Genomic DNA, 22,968 nt, shown 5'->3' on the forward strand with positions numbered 1-22,968 from the left:
AGGGGAAAATCAGAGTTTCAACTGCAGTAGACTTACTGCAGCTGAAGATGGTTATTGCTTTGTGCCTGGTAACAGATCAGCCACTTGCAAGAAAGCAATCTGAAAAATCATGACACAAGCAAGTGAAGAATAACTTTTCACTGACATTAACATTTTCTAACTCAATCGAGAGGTCTTTAATCACATTTGGTACTTCAGCTGAGATAATAAAATGGCAGCTTTGGGAAGAAATCTTGGCAAACTTAAATCAGATGGAGGGAGATGGTTTGTTGAGAAATCTAATAGCTGTCAAAGCAAAGTTGATTCTTTGTGGTAGATTGAGTGTGTGTTAAGTGTTCAACTATATTGCTCAAAGAATGCTTTTTGCCATGAACTTATCTTGAACTGTATTTTTATGTTCCACATTCTTGAGGATATTTAGCTAGAATCCTGGCTTATTTTATTCTTGATCACCAAAATAATGCTTTTGTCTTCATTGGGTCAGCAAATATTACTGTGTGTAGATTAAGAGTTAGATCAGGTATTCTTTCATAAATTTAGATACTGTTAACATGATTTCTGGGAACTAGAAGCTTTTACATGCTCCTGGCCAGTCTGAGAAAGCAGATTTTGTTTACTGCAGTAGATGAGACCACTGACCCCAGACATCTACAGCTGAGAAATGTTTCTGTGAAGACCTACTAGTCTTAATTTACTCCCATTGGAACACTATACTCCTGACGAGATTATTTTTCAAAACATTACTTCATTTTTCAATAAGCAGGGACTTGACCTGTATAAAATGTCCTCTAGTTAAAAATGATCCATCAGTGGCAGGGAGATTTAAAGTTCTGATAGCGAGGTTGTCTGCTCTGTCCTTACAGATAGTCCTGGTGTTGTGATATCCATCACGGCGTGTATGTAGCAAGCCTTGAATTCAAGCTGAAATATGTCACAGATATGCACAATCTACAAAAAGCCATCAGTGTCGCTTGTTCCGTGGATGGCTGGCTGTGTTTTTGAGGTGTTTGAAAGCGTTATTTGCTGAATTAGTAGAACGATACCCTTTTGTATAAATTGGTGACTGTCTTATCAAAGGCTGCCTGACTTTCATAATCTGTGTCTTTGCTTTCTTTTCCTGTATACAGCCTGTACATATTGAAGCTATTGTACATTCTCCAAGAGCAAGGTCACAGCAGTTACACTTCTTAATAGAAAGATGGCAGTGCTTCTGCTTTCGATTATCTTCTTGTTGAGCTATTCAGATAGGCATTTTGAAAATACATTTCATAAAGTTAAACTGCCAATATGTTTTCCTTTCCCAGTAAACTAATTATCTTTGTATTGTGTAAAGCTTGAATGAGGATATGCTTTTTTCCCTTGGCAGTCTGTATTTTTGTCATCAAGTTTGTTTTACAAGTATAGCTTTTTCTCTCAAGTAGAAACTAAAAACCATATAGTAATCAAATCTGAATTCACTTGTGATTTGTATTCATGTCTTAATCTCATCTCTAATAAAGCAAAGTGCACACTTGTAATCCTTTTTTTTTCTGCCTTTCCAGTTTATTTCAGCATTGCTCACCAGGTGGGGACCTTATTTTTTCATTTAAAACTTTTCCAATCATGCTGATTGTTGGCAGACTAGTTAGCTGTTCCTGGTGGGCTAGTAGTCACCCTAAGGTCAGTTTGTGGCCTCCGCTATCAACTGGTAGCTTGATCTAAAAAGGATCCGAAGTGCTCTGTGTTGCATCTCTGTAATTGAGAAGTCTGGTGGTGAAGGCAGTTTCATACTATTGCATTTTAGTTCTGTTCCTTCCAACAAGCACTCAGCTGCTTGGGTCTGCTACTTAAGATCTCTGCCAGTCTCTGCTCTGAAGCCGATATAATTGCGGTGCAGCTTATCTGAGAAGGAAACAGGTTTTGAAGCTGTGCAGCCAACTCTTCTTGTGCCTTGGTCTTCTGGTGGAGTGCTAAGAGGTTGGAAGTGCTGGGTATTTTGGTGCCTGTGGCTCTTCAGCAGCCTACTTTTCCTGATACTTAGTGCCCTGGGGAATAGTGATTTCAAGTAAGCTGGCTGGACAACGGTAGTCCTTCTCACTTAAAAGGCTTTCAAGGTTCGCTTTATTCTGGTTAAGAAAAGTCCCAACCCTTTTAAATAGCGCAAACTTTCTCCTCTGGATACAACATTCCTTTACAATGAGCAAACAGGATGCGGTTAGGTTGGAGGGAAAACACTAGCTCCTTCCTTCCCTGCCTGCCCCCCTCGCAGCCCCCCAAAAGGGGGTGAGGTTGAAGTAACTCAAACTTCAGTAAATATTTAAACCTTGTTCTTGTACACTCCTCATACTTCAGTCATATCAAGCAAGAACTTGTGACTTTTTCAGGTCGTTATCTTATCTGGATTTGGCTGTTTAGTTCTATCCTCGTATAGGGTGTCCTATCCATGGGCTTAAGCTTGAAATTTGTCATTTTCTAAACTGCCCTATTTTTTCTTAGTGCTGTGTGAGGCACAGTTGTTCCCTGGATCTGATGGATGACTGTCTGCTATCACACCAGTGTCTGTTACAGTCACAGAAATTACATCAGTTCTTTATCTGTGTAATAGTGAATAATTGGGTTTCAGCTGCATTCTGCCAAGACTGCTATACAGTCACCTCCCTGCAGCCATTCTGCTTATTGTCCTTGGAAATAAGAAGTGAAGGAAAAAGCCACTCGCCTAAGTTTGTTCTCTGACAAATTCGGTGGATGCAGTTGGGCAGGAAGCAGTCAAAGGTACAGCAAATATGGTGATGTGAAAATACAGTGGTATCACTTCATTTTGTTGGTGGACTAAGTTTCTGATAATCTATTAACTATTGGATAATTAAGTGTTCTTAAAACATAAATATCCTTGCTGTTAACATTTGTATCTTTGCAAGCTAGATTAGTAGCCTTCAAACTTTTGCATCACTTTGAAAATTAAGGTTATCTAACACGATTCCAAACTAGATTTAGAATTTTACTTACATTTGCCAAATGGGATGTAATATGCTATTGAAATTGTGTCACACTTCAGCCTGTGGCAAACAGTTAGATGCGATGTGTTTAAAAAAAAAAAAAAATCATTATTTTACTGACTTCTTCCCTAAAGAGCTTTCTGAAGTAGAGATTAAACTTTGAGACTTTAATATAATTTGGGATATGGCAGAAGTCTGAACAGAAGAGAGAATAAAAGATCTAAACCATATGGTGTAATACCAAAGTAGAAGCAGGTGAAAGTAGTTAAAAATGAAGCAATTCCTTAAGCTTTAAAAATAGTTTGTATTAAAGACAGGCGGTTATAGACAATAAAAATTGGCCACCAATATATTGGTGCATATGTGATTTTTCTGGATACGGAGGAGTTCATAAATCACAGAACACAACAGTAAATGTATTTGGACTTGAATTCATAAGAGATACTTGAGGTCTGAAATAAATGTATGGAATAAAGATTCTTTCAGCTTTTCCTAACAATTACCATCTGACTGAACCAAGAGTCCTGTGGTGATTTACTGCATGCTCATCAAACACTGAAGTTACTATGTAAAACAGCTAAAGATTAGCTGAGAATATAAAATTAAAGGAGATCTTGATGGCTGATAAGTACTTGTCTAAGGTCAGCAGAAAAAGGTACGACAGTGAAGAGAAGTTCTTAGTGGTTAGAGTAGAATAATTAGGACACTTCATTTATGAGTTGTAAGAAGGGTGGTCCTAATGCTTAAAACACTGAAATTAGGCTAATTCCACACTTTTAGCTTTGAAACAGACCTCTGGTTTTCCACAATCAATATCTGTGGGCAACATAACCAATCTTTACAAGACCTTTTTTCTGTAGTCAGTATTCTGATTTTTAAATACATCAGTATCAGTGAGCAGTTTTGGTAGATGCTGTAGTAGTAAACTTCCTGCCCATGCTGTCTTATCAAAACTAGTGGTTTAGTCCATATATTCAAAAGTCAGTAAGAGATGGGTTAAACCCCTTTCTTTTAATAAGTAGTAAGTAATACTTTTAATAAGGAAATAAACCACCAAACCTGATTGATCCAAACTGTAGGCATCTCATCTTAAACCATAAATACGAAAAGGAAAAATCCTTGCAAGAGGCTTTTCTCTATCACCTACCCCTGAAATTTCTCAGACTGACCTTCAGCAGCACATAAGCATAGTCTCCTTTGTCTTGAATCATAGAAAATAAGGCTGAAAACAACACTAGAAAGTAATTTAGACAGTCTTCCTGACCCAAGGAGGGATGAAATTTATTTAGAGGGCAGCGTTACCATAGCTGAGGTACAGGGTGGTTTAAACTTGCGTTAGAGAGGATACATTAGAGTTCTTTGTGCCTGTAGCTTTATGTTTATAAGATGATCAGCTTGTGTCTGGATGAACGGGTAGTTTCAGTAACACGGGGCGATGGCTGGTGGTCTCATGGGGCACGCTGCAGCTTTTGGATCTGATTGCTGCAGAGATGTCGTAGAGCCCATAGAAACATCTTCAGGCCCCTGGAAGGGTGCAGCTGGCAAAAGCGGTCATTGAAACTCCTGTCTGCTCATCCTAAACTGCTCCCAGACCACAAATGGTTTTAGACATATTCAAGAATACATCTTGAACTGAAAATTGAAATATGCCTTCATTTAACTCTGATATTTCTGTTTAGCTGTTTACATCTTAATGATTCAGCTGGAGTGGAAATGATGGCAACCGGCCACCATTAGTTTTCAATATTGACTGGAAATGTGCATCTATTGAGTTTCTTTTCTTTTTTTTATGGAAAGACTTTTAAACCAGAGTTGACAATTTTAGTACTGTGCCTACATTCTTTCTAACCTTAAAAATGTGATTTACTGTGGTAAGATTATGCTTTTCATTTCAGTTTGAAGTATAGCTTTGTGCTTATTGTGTCTAAGATGCGTGCCACTTGACTAAATAACACGTTAGAAAAAAATCTCATTGAAGACTGGCTCCAGGGTAACAGCTTCCTAAGCGTCCTATGGATGGTGTAGTTGGGTACCTGTAAGCTTGATACTCATTGGAATAGTGTTTCTTATGCAAATGTTAAAACTGACTATTTTAAAACTTAGCATTTGTGAGGTGTTGCAAGATCCTTGAAGAACTCAAAATTTAATTCTGTTGTTAATGGTAGGGTGCTGGTTCTGTAGTTTTAACTTGGAGAAAAGGTAGACTTTCAGCCCTGTTTTTTATTTAAAAGGCTAACTTGGGGTTACTTTTCCCCATCAGAGTTGCTGTGAACAAAGCATGTAACCTTCACCTCACTTTTTCCTTTTCACAACTCCTTTGGGAGGGTTTAATGAGGCTTAGTACTCTAGAAACTTTCACGTGGAGTCCACAGCGTAAAATAACACCAATGTTGACACTTCACTTAGCCACTCCTTTTAGCTGGGATTTCTTCCTTTTCCACCCCTGTTTGCCTGGACAGTTTACAAGGAAATTGGAGATTCTTCCTCTAAGCCTTGCGCTAATCTGTATTCTGATACTTGAGTGCACGCTTTGATTTGTCAGTCTCACTTGAGTTTCTTACAAGTAGATATATTTGGATATGTAGATCAGCAGTACTCTAAGCCTTGACCTGCTCATACTTGTTTACTTACTCATTGCCTATCAGCAAAACCTCCTTATGTGTAGATAGACTGAAAATCAGTTGCCCTATGTGCTTCAAAAACCCAACAGTTCTTTGTTCTTAGAACTGCTCAGTGGTTAGTGGCATCCAGTTGTGTTAAACACAAGATTTCAGTACTAAGAATAGTATCTGATTTGAATATTAGGTACCTTTGACGGAAGAGGAGAGTTTCTTGACTAGCTGTTAATAATCTGCTCTCTTCTGACTTCCATGATGGTTTTTCTTGGACCAGGTTTAAGCTGAAGAGTTCTTTATCCAGCAGCTGACGTCTGCTTAGGAAGTGTGGCAGTAATTAATAGGACATAGGTTGAAATAAAGCAGTTGATGTTGACTTGTTGGATTTAAGCTTGCAGGTAGAGAGGAGATGCTTATTCTGGGGAAATCTCCAAGCAGGAGAGATGGGAGAGAGGCAAGGGGAAGGCAGATCAGTTGCCATATCTATTCTAATTATTCAGAGATTATTAAAAGTGCCTTGTAACTGCTTCTATTTTTTTTACATACTGTCGTCTTCCATAAGAAATGGCAATCAAAACCTCTTCTTGTGAGACTGTGAAAACTTGGGTCTAGAATGTATTAATCACAGAATCACAGAATGACAGGGGTTGGAAGGGATCTCTGGAGATCATGTAGTCCAACCCCCCCACCAGAGCAGGTTCACCCAGAGCAGATTGCACAGAGATGTGTCCAGGCGAGTTTTGAATATCTCCAGAGAAGGAGACTCCACAACCTCTCTGGGCAGCCTGTTCCAGTGCTCTGCCACCCTCAAAGGAAAGAAGTTCCTCCTCGTGTTTAGGTGGAACTTCCTATGACCAACTTTGTGCCTGTTACCTCTCATCCTGTCACTGGGCACCACTGAAAAAAGACTGGCCCCATCCTCCTGGCACCCACCCCTTCAGTATTTATAAGCATTGAGAAGATCCCCCCTCAGTCTTCTCTTCTCCAGACTAGAAAGACCCAAGCCCCTCAGCCTTTCCTCAGAAGAAAGATGTTCTGGTCCCCTAACCATCTTCATAGCCCTTTGCTGTACCCTCTCCAGCAGCTCCCTGTCCTTCCTGAACCGGGGAGCCCGGAACTGGACACAGTCCTCCAGATGCGGCCTCCCCAGGGCAGAGCAGAGGGGGAGGATAAGCTCCCTCACTCTGCTAGCCACACTCTTCTGGATGCAGCCCAGGATGCCGTCGGCCTTCTTGGCCCCAAGGACACCTTGGTGGCTCATGGTCACCCTGTTGTCCCCCAGGACTCCCAGGTCCCTTTCCACAGAGCTGCTCTCCAGCAGGTCAGCCCCTAACCTGCACTGATGCCTGGGGTTATTCCTCCCCAGGTGCAGTTCCCTACACTTGCCTTTGTTGAATTTCATAAGGTTCCTTTTTGCCCAACTCTCCAGCCTGTCCAGGTCACGCTGAATGGCAGCGCAGCCTTCCACTGTGTCCGCCACTCCTCCCAGTTTTGTGTCATCAGCAAACTTGCTGAGGGCACGCTCTGTCCCTTCATCCAGGTCATTGAGGAATACATTGAACAGGGCTGGACCCAGTCCTGACCCCTGGGGAACACTGCTTGTTACAGACCTCCAACTAGACTCTGTGACACTAATCGCAACCCTCTGAGCTCTATCCATCAGCCCCTTTTCAATCCATCCCACTGTCCGTTCATTTAACCCACACTTCCTAAGCTTGCCTGTGAGGATGATGTGGGAGACGGTGTCAAAAGCCTTGCTGAAGTTAGCAGAAGACTTGCGTGTGCTTTGTGGCTCTAAGCATGATATTGTTCTAGTTCACTATGGAAGAAACTTCTGTCATTGTGGTATCACAAGTAGAAGAATAAAATTTTTGTCCAAAGCAACATGCTATGAAAGGGGAGGTGAGCTGTGTGTCTAAACAAGTCATGCGCGTGTATGTTTTGTGGTTTGTTATGGATTCGCCTCTGTTCCTGCAGTGTGGTACAGCCGGGTAACGCTGGTCGCCTGACTTGTATCCCAGCAAGTCCTATAAAGCAGAACAGATGACTCAAATTAATAGAAACTTTGCATTTGTCACAGTCCTTCAGGATTAAATAAAGCAAAACATAAAACTCCCAAAACAAACGTAAGCTTTTAAGATCAAGAATCCTCTTTATGTTATCTTAGATCTTAAAGGCACGTATTGACCATCTGGTTAAAATCAGTCTGGTGTACAGTTTGGATCACTCTTATACAGTGTTCTCCACCTTCTGAATTCAGAGTGGGACTTATTAATTTCAGGATCTTTGGCACAATTGTCATAGATCCTAAAGCTGCCTTTTCACGTGCCTGCTAGCTTGTTATTCCCTTTATCACTACTAGTCCCGTGCTTTTCCCCAGCACAGGCTCTTATCATTGCTGACATGTCGGATGTCTTAAGTGAAGCAAGAATAGCCTTGTGTGCAGTGGAAACACAAGGTGCAGAAACCACTCCAAATACGGCTAACCTGTTATAAGTTACTAAATGTTGTGGGGTTTTTCTTGCATCAAGTTAATGTTCTCTGAACTAAGATCTTCTTTGTGAGTCACCCTTAAAATTATTACTGCTCTATGCCAGCTGAGCAGTGTGCTCTTTATGTACAGGAATAGAATATCTACTGTAAACTCAGGGTGTATTAGGGCTATGTTTTAAGAAGTCTACACACTATTGAAAAGTAATATTCCATAGTGATAAGATAAATATCATCGTATTTTTACAAGGGCACAGTTTGAACCTCACAGAGCAGAAGGTTTTGTTCATAATTACTGCCTGTTAGCGTGGTGGTTTCCTTACAATGTGTAAGTGTACTGCTCTGAGGAGGATCAGAGCTCAACTCCTGAGTGTACTCAAAACAAGTTTCCTGCTACTTGGTAACTTCTCTCAGATGATCTCATCTGGTGATTACACAACAGACACCTGTAGCTTGTTTTTTTCCTTCTTTCCAGTAAACATGTCACACTTACTCCTTTGAATTTGTCATCTTAGAGTAAGTATCTGTGTTCTGCTTTCAAGGAGCTTCATGACTTTTTTTTTTCCCCCCAAACATATTGGCAAGAATGGAAACAAGGAAGGTACATGTTGGAGTAGAATGGGCAGGTGGATGCCATTTTGCATTTTATTGAGTGCTTCATGATTATAAAAATACTAAAATAGTAGTTTTCAAATGTACTTTTTGAGCAAGTATAACTAAAACCTTATACAGCAGACTTAACTTTTTGCAGCCTGCCAAAGTGAGAGATTTTGCTTATAGTCGTGGTCTTCTAAGAAGCGGACAAGAAGAATTTCACATCAGGAGCCAGCAGTTAAAGTTGCATTCAATCATACTCAAGTAAAGCACTATATAAAATGTCGTGGTTCCTCTTCCTTAAGTTTATTGCTTGTGACCAGGCTTAATGGGCAAGCAAGATAACGCACAAAGAGAGAGACATAAAAGTTGGTAATATTTTTCTCTGTGTCATAAATGTGCATACACAAAGACATCCACTGACGTTTTGCAAGACTTTCATGTAAATGATTATGTTATGAAAGCTGACACAAGGATGTATGTAGTTTAGAGTCTTTCAGGATTAATTAGTGGAAGTTAGAGGACGGAAATGTGAATATTAGCAAAAGAGCAGGCCCAATGTGATAAACAGAAAAGCTTAATCTTTACCACTTAAAAGAAACTGTGTGTGGGAGATGGTAGTGAGTGCTGTAAAACAGTTTTTATCCTCTTTTCTCTACTGCATGTATCGAAGAGCTCTGTGACTAATAATAGAATACATGGTTCCCATTACTAGTGACTTAATGAAATACTATCTTCTAGTGAAACATGGCTTGTGTTCCTAATGGTGCTTTTATTGTCAAGCTTGAGTGAGTTTTATACTGTTAATTGTAAAGGTATCCTTTAAATCTAAATCCTGCTGTATTTGGGTAGTGTAATTGTAGATATTGAAATGAATTCCTTTTTGATTTGTATTTTACACTTAGGATAATGCTTCGTGGCGTTTTTGTAGCATGTGTTCATTTTGAAAGGTTTGATTTTCTTGCATGAGGAACTAGTTGGATTTATAGATCTATTAAGCAAGGTGAGCTAGGTATATACTATTCACGGTGATTTTTATATTCCTCAACTTGAAGTGACCTAGTGAGTTTGAAAGTAGCATAAAACTTGAAGCTGACGTCTTAATATTTGATCTGCTGTGATCATGACCTGTTAACCTTTAGCTTTAATGGCGCTATATAATTCTCCTTAAAAGTTGCAAATGTACTCTACTGTGGGGCTGATTGATGATAAAATACACTTTGCGTAATCACCCCTCTAGAATGTGTGTTGTTTCTAGCAGATACTGATCTCCTATATTTGTTATCTTATATTTGAGAGAGACTTTGGTTTCTGATGTAATGTGGGGTTTGTGCAGATAATACACTCGGCATCTTGATTAGGAGCTACAGAACGTACGGTTCTTGAAAAGGCAAAAGCTTGTTTCATGGTGTAGTTCACATAAGCATAAATTTTAGATTGTACTAAGATTACTGTATTGACCATGATGACCTCACAACCTCTGGTGGTAAGGAAGAGTCAGAAGACAATCCTAAGAAATGCAGTGTACAAATATTAAAACTATTTATGACAACTGCTTCAATTAAGCAAAGATTCCTGGAGCGTATGCATAAAATTATATTCTTTAATGCAGACCATCAAACAGTTTCAGTATTTTAGAGGCTAAAGTTTTAGTTCTCTGATCTCACGCAGCAGTTGAGACAGAAATAAGCTGTGCTTCTTTCTCATAAGCTATTTGCTACACCTAGGTATTTAAAATTGTGAAAAATGCTTTATCTAGTAAAGAAGAGAAATAAACACTAGGAATATAATATTTGCAAGGGCTGTGGTGATCATGATGCTGTAACTGTCTTGAGCCTTTGGGGTGTGTGTGAAGTTTGTTGAAAGGAAAGGAATCGCTTGTATCCTCTGAGCGTTGTTCTGGTGTGATGGTGAGTGAGCCTCCAAATGTCTTCCGTGCGTGAAGAGATTTGTGCTCTTTCAATCACAAAATAACAATCAAAAGAGAACACCTTTCTTAAAAGATTATTTCTATTTGGAAATGAGATAACCAAATGTGAACGGCTGAATACAAAGGAATAACGTGGGATCTGGTATTATGCTGCACGCTTCTTAAAATATGCTTCACTTAGTGAGAGGAATGTTGCAGCACTGGGAGAGCCATAAAGCATCTTTTTAAAAACCTAAAATACTTTAGAAGAGGTAATACATTAGCTGAATCTTGACATCAGTTTTTAAAAGGCTGATTGACTGGAGTTGCAGAGGGTTCCTAAGTACATCCTATGGAGGGGGCTCCTGGGAGAAGTCAGCAAGGGAGGCTTTTTAAATCTTTACCTTCTCAGAAAAGGAGTCTGTGGCTTTTTAAAGTTTACTTAAGCATCTGAATAACTTCACCTTAAATGTTTTTTTCTTTCCCATCAGATTTCCTTTATATCCAAAAGGAGGGGAGAAGCTTCAGTTTGAATATGGAGTATATCTTCTCAACAAAAATATAGCACAGGTTGGTACACTGAGATTTTTTTTTTTAGTATCTACCATCTGCTTGGTGTCAGTATGGCATGAGGGTGCATCTGTTGTCTCTATGGCGAACATCTGTGAACTGGTGGAGGTGTTCATCAAATCATTGTCTTACCTTACCTCACCGCTTCGTGTTTGGGACTTTCTCTTTTGGTGCTTGGAGAAGGGCTTGCCAGCTAATAATTAATATTTTCCTTTTCAGATAAATACTATGAGTCTGTACAAACCGTTTTGAAAATTGTAAATGTTTTCTGCTTTTTTTTTTTATTCTGGCATACTTGAAGGTCCATTCGTGTCATTCTCATTGCTGCTATAATTTTGCTGTATTGTTACTAACTAGTATTCGACTCCTATACTTATAATAGGAAAGCACAGCAAGCTGGAAAATTTTAAGTCTTGCTGATGCATGACTTAAAAAAAAAAAAAAGTCCTCTAATCATCCTTAATTCCTTGCTCTTAGTGTATTTTAAGAATCATTCTTTACTTTGGCAAGTGTATGAGAGCTTGCAAGTTTACAAACTTATATTTGAGACGATGCTAATGCCTGCTGCTAACTCATTTGGTATGGAATTCAGAAAGTGTTGAAAAAGCTGGTCTGAAAGGGACCTGGGGAGGCCGTTTAGACTGTTGCCTAGTCCTAGGGTAGGGTCAGCTGCTCTTATGCCATCCATGGTAGATGTTTGTATAACTTTCTCTGAAGGAAAGCCTGTGATCTAAGTAGTCTCTTGCAGTGATTGGCTGTCCTGGCTGTTGAAGTCTTTTCTGACATCTAATCCAAATCTGTCTTGCTTCTGTTTAACCACATAATCACTTATTATAATCATCTGTTCATTTAATTATCTTCTTCCTTACAAACTTTTATGCATTGAAAGACAACTTCTCCTTTATGAAGTGTTATCTCATGGGTCATGTCTCTTAATTTCTGAGCATTCTTCTTGTCTCCTATTCTCCATCTGACTCCACATCTTTCTTGAAGTGCAGTGCCCAAAGATGGATAGATACACTGTGCAGCTGATACCTTCAAAACATTGAGTAGGATGGGAGAAATGAGCCGTCAGTGCACACTTGCAGCCCAGAAAGCCAACCGTATCCTGGGCTGCATTCAAAGCAGCGTGGCCAGCAGGTCGAGGGAGGAGATTCTGCCCCTCTGCTCTGCTCTGGTGCGACCCCATCTGCAGCACTGCGTCCAGCTCTGGGGTTCTCAGCACAGGGAAGACGTGGACCTGTGGGAGCGGGTCCAGAGGAGGCCACGAAAATGATCAGAGGGCTGGAACACCTCTGCTGTGAGGAAAGGCTTGAGGGAGTTGAGGTTGTTCAGCCTGGAGAAGCGAAGGCTCCGGGGAGATATTATAGCAGCCTTCCAGTACCTGAAGGGGCCTACAGGAAAGCTGGAGAGGGACTTTTTACAAGGGCATGTAGTGATAGGACAAGGGGTAATGGCTTTAAGCTGAATGAGGGTAGATTTAGATTAGATATGAGGAAGAAATTCTTTACTGTGAGGGTGGTGAGGCACTGGAACATGTTGCCCAGAGAAGTTGTGGATGCCCCCTCCCAGGAAACATTCAAGGCCAGGTTGGACGGGGCTTTGAGCAACCTGGTCTAGTGGAAGATGTCCCCTGCCCATGGCAGGGGGGTTGGAACTAGATAATCTTTAAGGTCCTCTCCAACCCAAACCATTCTATGATGCTATGAAGTACTTCACAGGTCTTGTAATTTTTTTTTCCAGTTCATTATATTCCGATACTCTTAACAGCCTAAAACAGTGAATTTTGTGATTCAGTGCAGCCTGCAACCCCAGGTCTCTTCTGCACAGCAACGAAGTAGTCCATTCTGAATTTGTGCAGGTGACTCATTTAATTCATGTTTCACATGCTGTACCTTGAATTGTACAGCATCCTTAAAGATGCGCCTTTTTGTTCGTAATCATGTTTCTGATTTGGTGACATAACTCTATAAGATGAAGAAAAGTAGGTTGAGAACTCGAGCTCAGCTTTGTGCTCTCTGCATCTGAGCCTATTCTCTCTCCAGCTCACCTAATTAAAATACTGAATAGAAGTGGAGTAAAGCCTAGACCCAGGTGGAGCCCCGCTTCACTAGCACTTCCATTTACAGCAGTGGCCCATTGTTTAACTACACCAAAAGAGTACTTACTTGCACTGTATTCATTCATACTTCATCAATATCCCATTTCCCCTGCATGCTTGCGAGCATATTACACCATAAAGTGCCAAGAGATTTATTTAAATTCCAACAGAAATATGACATCTCAGTTTCTAACCTGTTTGTAAGGCTTGAAATTAGATTGGTCTGACAGTTTTATTCTTGAAAAATCTGGTCATTTTTATGCTTATTTTCTAGTTGTTTGGTTTGTTTTTCTTTTCCCAGTTCTCTCTTCCACCACTTTTTCCCCATTCCCTACACCAAATTGAAGTAAAGCTTCTGGATCTTTTTGTGGTGTTTGTTTTTTAAGCTTGGATTGCATTTACCATTTTCCAGACTTCTGGTATCTTGCCCGTGCTTAGTGTATTTTGGAAGATAACCTCCAATGGCTCTGAAATTACTTAAAGGCTAAAATATCTTAAGATGAAGTTAATCAAGTCCTGCTAATCTTGGAAATTCACTTAACCAAGCTGTTAATATAACTTAGACTGTGACTCTTTGTTGCTGGTATTAATAATGGCAGCCAGCTGTTCACACTTGACTTTCATAGGGAAGACTAGTGAGAAAAAGGGATTAAATACTCTTTCCCTCCAATCATTTGATAGCTTTCTCTCTCCATTGCTATCAAATCAATGCTTTCCTTAATCTCTACTTATGTAAATACATTAGTTCATTCTGTACTTGTGACTCGTGATGCTGCTTGCTTTGCTTTTCAGCCTTTCATGTTTTTGTTCCTGTTCTGGAGTTTGCCATTCAGTTATGTGATGCAAGTGCTCTGTGCTTCTTTCTTGATTGAGATTATGAACTCTTCATTGAGCCCAAGTTGGTAGTCTTTCCATTTCCTGTAGTCTGGGTTGGTTGGCACTTGTGCCTGTAGTAGCTGCCTTTATAGTAACTGTCACCACTTCACTTGTCCTGTTTTTCTCTTTGACCTGTCTCTGAGATGTTACCACTGTTGGACCTACTGAAATCTCTCGTTCTGATTTTGTTCTTGTCTTACTTGTAAATGTCTCTGAACGGTTGAACACATGGTCACTCACCCATGTTGCCTTCCAAATCTTTGCAGTTGGGTTTTGAAATCACTGGCATGTGTTTAAACTCATAAAAGTAAATGAAGACTTTAAGATGTACTTGTATAAAAAAGTTTCCAAATTTACATGGGATCACTGGTGCTGGTACAAGCTTGAGTAGTTGGTGGCCAAACTTTGAAGTAGTTTGTACAACACCAGTGGTTCACGTGTTAATGCTTGAGATTGTATGCTGTTGAATATAAAAACATAATAAAAGTAAATCGGAATTTTTGGGGGGCTTCTACTACTTTTTTAATCAGGAAAGTGTTACTGAAGTCCGTATAAACTGTTGTAGTCACCTTTGTTTTGATATCCTTGGTCAAATATTGCAGCTTTTTATAGTTCTGCCAAGGGGAAATTCCATTGTGAAAGTAGTGTGAAAGCAGAACAGGTAGAGAGCATGCAGAAATACATCACAAAAGTTCTGTACTCAGGGGCTGACTTGATCCAAAAACCTGGGATTGTTTGAATCCTTTGTGTGTCCTTTGGAGGCTGGAACTGTTGAATTTAAATAGCTATTAGAAGATCTTAAGGCTGCTTCAAGAAAAGCTTCCAGATATGCTTCGTTCATCTGAATGCGTGAAAATAACGTAAGTTTGGATGGAGAATGAGCAGCTGCCTCTTTCTTACCTCTAGACTATCACAACCTGTGAGGGAATCCCTTTAAGGCCCAAAGGTGTTGGCCTTAATTCAGAGAACCAGTCCTGCAAATTATTCTGTCGTGAATAAATGCAGACTGGTTGCTTAATTCCCTCTGGCTGCTGTGGGAAGATTGGAGGTGTCTAGGAGGAACAGTGTTGACTCCGTTGGAGCGTTAAGAGAAGAGCTTGGGTCTCCCATCACCTTACTCGAATCATTCATGCAAGTCTTGATCACAGTGGCTGTGAAACAAAGAGCCCAGAAAAACTTGTATCAACTTAAAAGAAGTACTTGAAAGGATTTGTATAAGCTTCCCTGGTTTCACAGATTTTCATATTATTTTTTTTCCCTTTCACAATTACCTGGAGTTCTGGTGGCAAGGAGAAACGTGAGTGGGGAAGAAGTGAGACTGGGTTGATATTAAGTAAAATTACTGAAATAAAAACTCTTCTAGAGATAAAGTGGTACTGTTTTGTAAAACAGCAGGATAATAACAATGAAAACCACATCTTGCACTCGGGAGAATTCAGCTGGAATTAGAAGCAGCTCAGTGCTAGCTTGGTAGAGCATTTATTTGGAGAAATTTGCTTTGCTGTTACATTCCGAAGTCAAAACAATGTGTGTTAATTCCGAGAGTTCATAATAACTTCCATCTGTACGTGAGCACAAATTGTTTCAATCCCCGTATTTTCTATTTGTAAAATTGAATCCCTCACGAAGTTCACAGAGTAGCTTTTTATGTTGGATAATATTAGGTAAGACCATAAATTTCCAGTTAAGATTTCAGCTCTTTGACTCTAAGGAACATACAAATGTGTTGTTTTTTTTCAAAGGGTAATTAGTGACTTATGTCTAATAATATCAACAAAAAAAATCACTGTCATTCCAGAGCATTGTCAAAGGTGAAGCACAATACAGTTGCTAAAAATGGGAATGAATTGCTCCACTCTCAAAAGCATTAGGCACTGGGAGATCATTCAGTAGGTAGCTGGCCCCACAAACTCTGCAGCTGCTATGTTAGGGATGTGTGTGGAGTATCTGAGAATGATGAGGCTTTAGTAGGGAAATGAAATGAACTCTTGCATGGGTTTTCACACTAGAGGAGTTGAGATTACACTGTGGAAACCTCCTGTTATAGTGGATGAATATTAGGAACTCACTGAAGTGTTGTGAGGTTTTTTGCGGGTGATAAGCAAACACACAGCGTGGGCAAGCTAGTGTCTCTCGGAGAGTTCTCATCGCTCTGAGCATAATGCATGTGGCACGCAGCTCAGCTAGGGCATAGACATGGACCTTGCTGAGCTGAGCTCTCACAAGTCTTTGAGCAGTGGTCTGGGTGCTCCAGGTTTTTTCCTCTCAGCCCTTTAAAATTTTTTTTTAACCTTTGGGGCGGGGTGTGAGAGTACAGGGGCTTTGAGTTTCGAATCTCAGGCCTGTAGAAAGAAAGAAGCTTTATGGCTGCTTTACTGGCTGTTTTGCCATCTCTTCCTTCATTCCCAGAGCCTTGATTGCTTGGGCCTGACTTCAGTGTAGGTTCTTCATTACACATGAAGAGATGATCTCATTTAGATGATCAGCTCTTCTTGAGGTGAGTCCTTAGTGAGCATGCAAAGTGTCACTCCTGGAGAATACCTGGCCCAAAGTTGTATACAAGATGATATTACATGGTTTTTTTTTTTTTACATGGTCGTTATTTCTAACCCATACATATATGATGTGTAGCCATTGAAAAGAGCATGACCATCTTGTTCATGAAACTTCCAATTCCTTTAGGTATTCAAGAGGTTGTCTCTTGCACGATACTTGACAGGCACTATTCCTCATCCAGTTGCAAGATTGCTTGGAGAGGAAATAATGGCTTTATAGCTGTAGAGCTAGTTTCTTCTGGTCCCAGTCAGAAGGGGATTTACTGCAGCTATTTTCTTGCATGGGACAATCAACTTATTTGCAACTGTGAGTATCAAACGATGATTTGGTATTTCGGTCAGCCACTGAAGGGGGTGGAAGTTGATTTGTCTCTTGATCTTCTGGATTTTTTATTCTGAGTCTCAGCCCAGCTTCACCACAGAACCATAGGCCAGAACTATGATCACCGTGAGACCCCTTTGAGTCTTGTTGCTGCTGTCACCTTGGTCACTACCTCCATCTGGCTTTAGTGGACGTGGCCTCAGAAATCGTGGTGTTCTGTCCTTGCCTAAACTACTGGTTCTTGAAAGGAGACTCACAAAACTGGGTATTAAATGAATTTGGACTGTTCTACAACTCTTTAATTCCCTATGGCCGAGCTAAGGAGTGGTTGTGTTTAGTCTTACCCCAGTTCATTGCTGGTGTTTGTCAGGGAGGCTCTGCAGTTGGTGGCAGTCAGAGCATACCTTCCCAGGCATCGCTTCCAGGTTTTGTGAAATCTTTTTGATTTGTTATACTGCATGAGTTAAATTTTATTTTTTTCTGTTCATGTTGAATGTGTGCTTACAATCGCCTCACAAGGCAAGGCTTCTCTTCTGATCCAGCCTTGATTTGTTTTGTCAGACAACTATTGAGTGATGTTAATCTGATGTTCCTATTCACATTGGCATGATTTGCTCAGCCCTGGCCAAAGAATAGTTCTGCTTTCATCTGACAGTCATTAGCAACAGATGAACTTTGCTATTTGACACGAAAAAAATCACTCAAACAATCTTTCGTCAGTTCCCCCAAGGATGTTTGTTTTCACATCAGTGCAATACAGATCTAAGCAAGTAACTTGTGTCTAGCCCTCCTTTCGTGTGTCCAGAGTGGCTGTGTCCACATGGTGGCAGACAACATTTACGTGCTTTGTGTAACCTGCTAGAGGTGTTGATCAGTCAATGCTGCTCCCGTGGGAATAGTGCTTTTTGGTTCAGTTGCTTGTCTAATGCACGAGGTAAGTAACGTTCACAGAAGCATAGAAGAAAAGCGAAATACTTCTTGACGTATTTTAGTTGCAGTCAAACTGATATCTTTCTAATAGCTGCATGGAATAGAAGTTGAATGCTTATGTACTGGTGCCATATGTAAGAAACTGAACTGAAATTCAGCTCTTAAACGTGAAATGAGGCAAGATGTTCAGTTTCTGGCTCTATTAGACTATCAAACATGTGAGAAAATCAACTTTATAATAGAAACTATTAAACTTTTCCATGGGAAGTTGAACGGCAGAAATGTTAGGGCTAGAAATTTGTTTTGGCAATAAACACTACCGAGCAGAAGTGTCTTAAAGAGTTCTGTGGGTATCGGTGTGGATGCAGTGGTTATGACCCTTTGAGTGTAGGATACTGTGACTTGCACACTACATCTTTTATGAGGCCCCTAAACTAAGATCATAAAACGTACAGTTCAGAAAGAATGCACTGTCTGAATTTGTGGCCAATTTAACTGCATAGGGAAAAGTGTTCTTGAAAGAGCACAGGTTGAAGCCAGAGCCGAGTCCTCATCTTGTAAAGTGCCAAGCATTCATTTTAATGTTAAGAGGAAGGGACTGCACCTGAAAAACCACAAAGTACCTTCTCCAGCTGCGTAGAGCCAAAAGCTTTTAGGAGAGGTTTCATTCCTGAAAGTCTCCTAGGGTAGCAATGGGCTGATACCTCGCCAGATCATTTAGAATTGGGGAATTTACATATGTTTTTTGCAAACTTGTTGGAAGGCTTTCTTTTTTTCCTTTCCTATTGCCCATGCCAAGATAAAATAGGTTGAAATGAGACTGGATTAGCTGTAACAACAGTCACCCTTTCATTCAGATGAAAGCCTGCCTATCCTTGCCCGTAGGCAATCTGTACTGATCAGCAAAGGCCAATATTAACTTGTGGAGGAGCCGATCTTGGCTCTCCAATCGGTACTGATCATCGCACCTGCAGCCCGAGCCCAGGCAGCGCTGGAGGCTGTGCTTCTTGCTCTGCTTGCAGAGAGTACGGAGCAGACGAGGTGGGGTGAACGTCGTTGGGTGGAAGAGGAGAGGTGGCACTACAGGCTGTGCCTAGAGTCACTTCTCCAAAATAATTTTGGGGACCACTGCCCGCAAGCATGCTCTGTGTGTTAGATCACTTGTGTACTATGTAGCTGTCATCGTGCGTTAACTCTTCAGCCTGCTAAGTTCTTTTTTAAAAAAAATGAGTATGTGTTTAAAATAGAACCAAAATTTAGTAATCAAAAGGAAAATGGGTTCCTGATATAGTTAAGCTGACATAAACACATGTGATTTGCCAAGTTAAACTGCTTCGTAGTATATATAAGCACTGCATTTTGAAATTGAAAGAGATAGGAAAGTGGGAAGTCTGTTATCAAGCCATGGCACAATGTGTTAGTGTAGGAAAAAGATGTAGTGTCTAATTTTTCCTAACGAGTAGGGTGTGTGCTCTGGAGACAAAGCTTGACTTTCAGATACAAAGTGCTAACACCTGTGGAATTCATGGACCTCATTTGTGAGACTGTCTCTTCCTTCAGGAGCCTTCTCGCTTTCTGCCATATTGCCATCTCTTAATGGGGAAAAAAATCATGCTAAAATGCGTATCGTTTCCTGAAACCTCGCTTTCTTTAATGCATAAAACTTAATCTTATCTGTCATTAGCAAGCAAGTGAGAAGCTGTGACTTTTTTTTTTTTTGCTGAGCTTCTGTTGTTTTCAGTTCTCCATCCACCTACATCCTTTATTCTTCCGTTGTATAGCTTAATACGTATGTTTTGTGCTCCGTGAGGCAGTGTTTGTCTCATACTTCTCTGCATAGGATTTGGCACATCAGGGCACAAATCCTGTTTTTGAAAGCTTTGGATATGACAGCTGCTTAATCATCCATAAATGCCTTTCAGGCTTGTTATATACTGTGGTTGAAGTTTAGAGCAAGTTGTTCTCCAACAAAAGGAATAAAAGTGTCTGATATGTATTGGCTCATTTACTTTTTGATCAGTCCAGAATGCTTGGAAATCCAGAGCTTGAAAGTATTTTGTTTTTCAAGAGACTTGAAATACTAAAGGAGATACCGTGTCTTTCTTTGCTGGCCTTGTGCATAATTCATGTGGATATTTCTCAAGCTAATATTGTGTAAATAGAAAAAAAACAAGCTCTGGTTCAGTTCAGCAAATGTAAGTTGCTAGTTGTGTTCAGGAAGGCCGTTGCTGAACAGACCTTGGTTTAATGCTGCCTGACCTCAGCTTTTAAGTTTGAAATAGGCTCCGTCATATGAGAAATGATTTCCAGTATCGGGCTGTCTTAGTGCTATTTGGGGTTCGCTGAATGACGGTGTTATCCTGATCGGAAACAAGTCTTACGCAGGTTGAACTATTGATTCTATACTCCTCGAATGAGAGGTTTTCCCATTTGATTCAAAATCTAATCTTTTTTAGAAGTCAACCTCCTTTGCCCGCTAAAAGTAGCCTAACGGATGCCTGGGAAGCAGTTCAGCTTAGGTGAAACATGGGGCTGGGAGCTGAGAATCCCCAAATTCTTCCTACCTTTAGGCTCTGTGGCATGGGCCGAATCACTTGCTCTTTGAGTAACGCTTTCTTAAGGCAAAAGCCTTTTCACTTGAAGGGGTGGGTTTCACAAACCTTGAAGAATACTTTTGAAAAACTGCCAAAAGCTCAATTTTTACCCATTTTAAAACAAGGGCTTTCCCAACATAACGTAAAAGAACAAGTAGCTGAAAGACTTTGTGTTTGCAATACCTAATGGAGTGCGTTGTTCGTGCATGCCGAAATAATTCTGCAGGTTCCTTTCCTGCAACATCTTAAGGTACAAGGTAAAGCTGGACTGATACCAAATGGGAAAATTGCCTGGTTTTGGAGGGAATTTATCAAAATATGAAGGTAATGGATAAATGTAGAAGGAGTGAGTAGCACCATATGCAAATTTCCAAAAACTTACTTGGAAACTTCATTATATTGCTTTGAACTGTCATTGAGCAATCATAGAAACACGGAATGGTTTGGGTGGGAAGGGACCTTCAAAGGTCACCTAGTCCAACCCCCTGCCATGAGCAGGGACATCTTCAACTAGATCAGGTTGCTCAGAGCTCCGTGCAACCTGACCTGGAATGTTTCCAGGGATGGGGCATCGACCACCTCTCTGGGCAACTTGTGCTGTGCAACCCTCATCCTAGAAAATTTCTTCCTTATGTCCAGTCTGAAACCTCATGACTAGCACAGGGAAGTTCACAGGCTTGGGTGTGGACGTTCATCTGCCACCCGCGCTGATGGGATAGCCCCGACATGGCCATGCAGCCTTTCAGCCCGGCTGATGAGTTTGGGCTCTGTGCTGTGTTCACTCTGATTTCCAGCCAGGACAAGGTGGGTGAGTTCTCTGTACCTACCTGTGCACTCCTGAGACTATTGCCCTTTTGGTGTATATAGGTAAAGAGCAAGCTTCAGATGTTCTCGTGCAGTGCATAATTACACTCAGGGAGCTAAATGCATGAAGAAAACATCATGTTTAAGACGTACAAAAATGTTACTTGTGCAAAAGACAGAAGGAGAAAGACATCTGACCTTTTGTTCTGTGCCTGCTGTAATGATTTTTAATACAAAAGTTCAGGATGAATGAGGTCATAGGAAGTAAGTGTGCCCATGTCTTATAATCCAATAAACATCACTTAGTGATACTGAGGTATTTTAAAAAGTTCTGACCTGAGCCTGGAAAGGTTATGCTGTATAGTTTCATCTCATCAAGCTATAATGCAGCAAGACCAGAGCCGAACGGTAAACATGGTTTTAGTTATTTGAGTGCTTCACTGGGGAAAGGGGGAAGCTTTTCTGAGGTCGGTAACTGGTCTATCTTCTAAATTGCTTTTTTTAATGTTCTTTCTATAAAATGGTCATGGTATATGAGAGGCACCTTTATGGGCAAGGGGGCCCATATATGTTATTTTTATAACGAGCCCGCTAACCACCAAATTTTACAGGAATATTTTACTTGTGTAAGGCTGTTTCCCCCAGCCTGTCTTTGACAATGGTTTCCCATGTCCATACTGGGACACCAGGGTCGAACCATGAAGGCTAATGTTTGAGACCTCTCTGGAGGGGTATTGTGTTTATGCTCAGGAAGGGCTTCACAAATACGAGCGAGAGAGTCCGGGAGGAAACTCGGCTTTTGGCTCATCTAAATGTTTAGCTCTACAGTGTGTTCTGCATGTACTCAATCACGTACTCCTATTTCCTTATTTTCTTGTGGTCTATCTCCAATAAACACTATTGCTGTGAAACCAAAATCCGGTATTAAATATTGCCTATTATCACATTTCAGTTTTAAAAATTAGAAGAAAGCTGCTTCATAAATGTTTGGCAGAATATTACAAGACATTAGCATCCAGGCTGCTGCTGTGTTTGAATAATGATCAGACTTTGTATTTTGGTGGATGTGAGGGGAAGAAGCAGCTTAATATAATTCTAAGACAAATCAAGGAAGGTAGAAGGAAATTTGATCTGTTATCAGATGAGAATGTAGTTTCCCAGCTCGCTGCTGAATCACTCCTGTACTTAGATTTCATGCATGAATTTCCCCTGCCTTTCAGATGGAAGCGAATTAAAATTCTCCAGCCTGAGAGGAGAGGAAAGGAGACAGGCTGTTCTTGGGGTAGCAAGAACCAGTGGGTGAGAAAAAGTTACCATATGAATTTGATGCAGTTTGTAAGAAATAAATCAGTTAGAGCTCCATGCTAACCTGATGGGTGTAGACACTTAGCCATAACGTAGAGCTCAACATTTCCGAACTGTAGCGTTGACTGTCTTGGACCAGTGACTTTGCAGCATCTTGACTGTTAGTTATCACTGTTACAGATCAAAGTAAAAGAAGAAAGTATCGTTATTGATAGCAGCCTCTACCTTGTTAATTGGGGGGGAAACCAGGCTGGTTTAGACTAAGCATGTTTTAAAAATAACAGCAGCCTTTGAAGGGACAGCATAAAATGGAGTTGTCATCTCCTGT

The 22,968-nt window shown here is 40.5% G+C and overlaps 1 protein-coding gene across 1 annotated transcript in view; it reads left to right on the forward strand.

The window, feature by feature from the left end:
* UVRAG (UV radiation resistance associated) overlaps positions 1–22,968 on the forward strand; it is a 97,414-nt gene that overhangs the window by 55,739 nt on the left and 18,707 nt on the right. Inside the window, exon 13 of the mRNA XM_059815497.1 lies at positions 11,075–11,153. Within this exon, the coding sequence (XP_059671480.1) occupies positions 11,075–11,153 (79 nt within the window). The remainder of the gene's footprint in view (positions 1–11,074; positions 11,154–22,968) is intronic.

The sequence above is a fragment of the Gavia stellata genome, chromosome 1 (assembly GCF_030936135.1).
Source record: "Gavia stellata isolate bGavSte3 chromosome 1, bGavSte3.hap2, whole genome shotgun sequence".
Classification (NCBI taxonomy): Eukaryota; Metazoa; Chordata; class Aves; order Gaviiformes; family Gaviidae; genus Gavia; species Gavia stellata.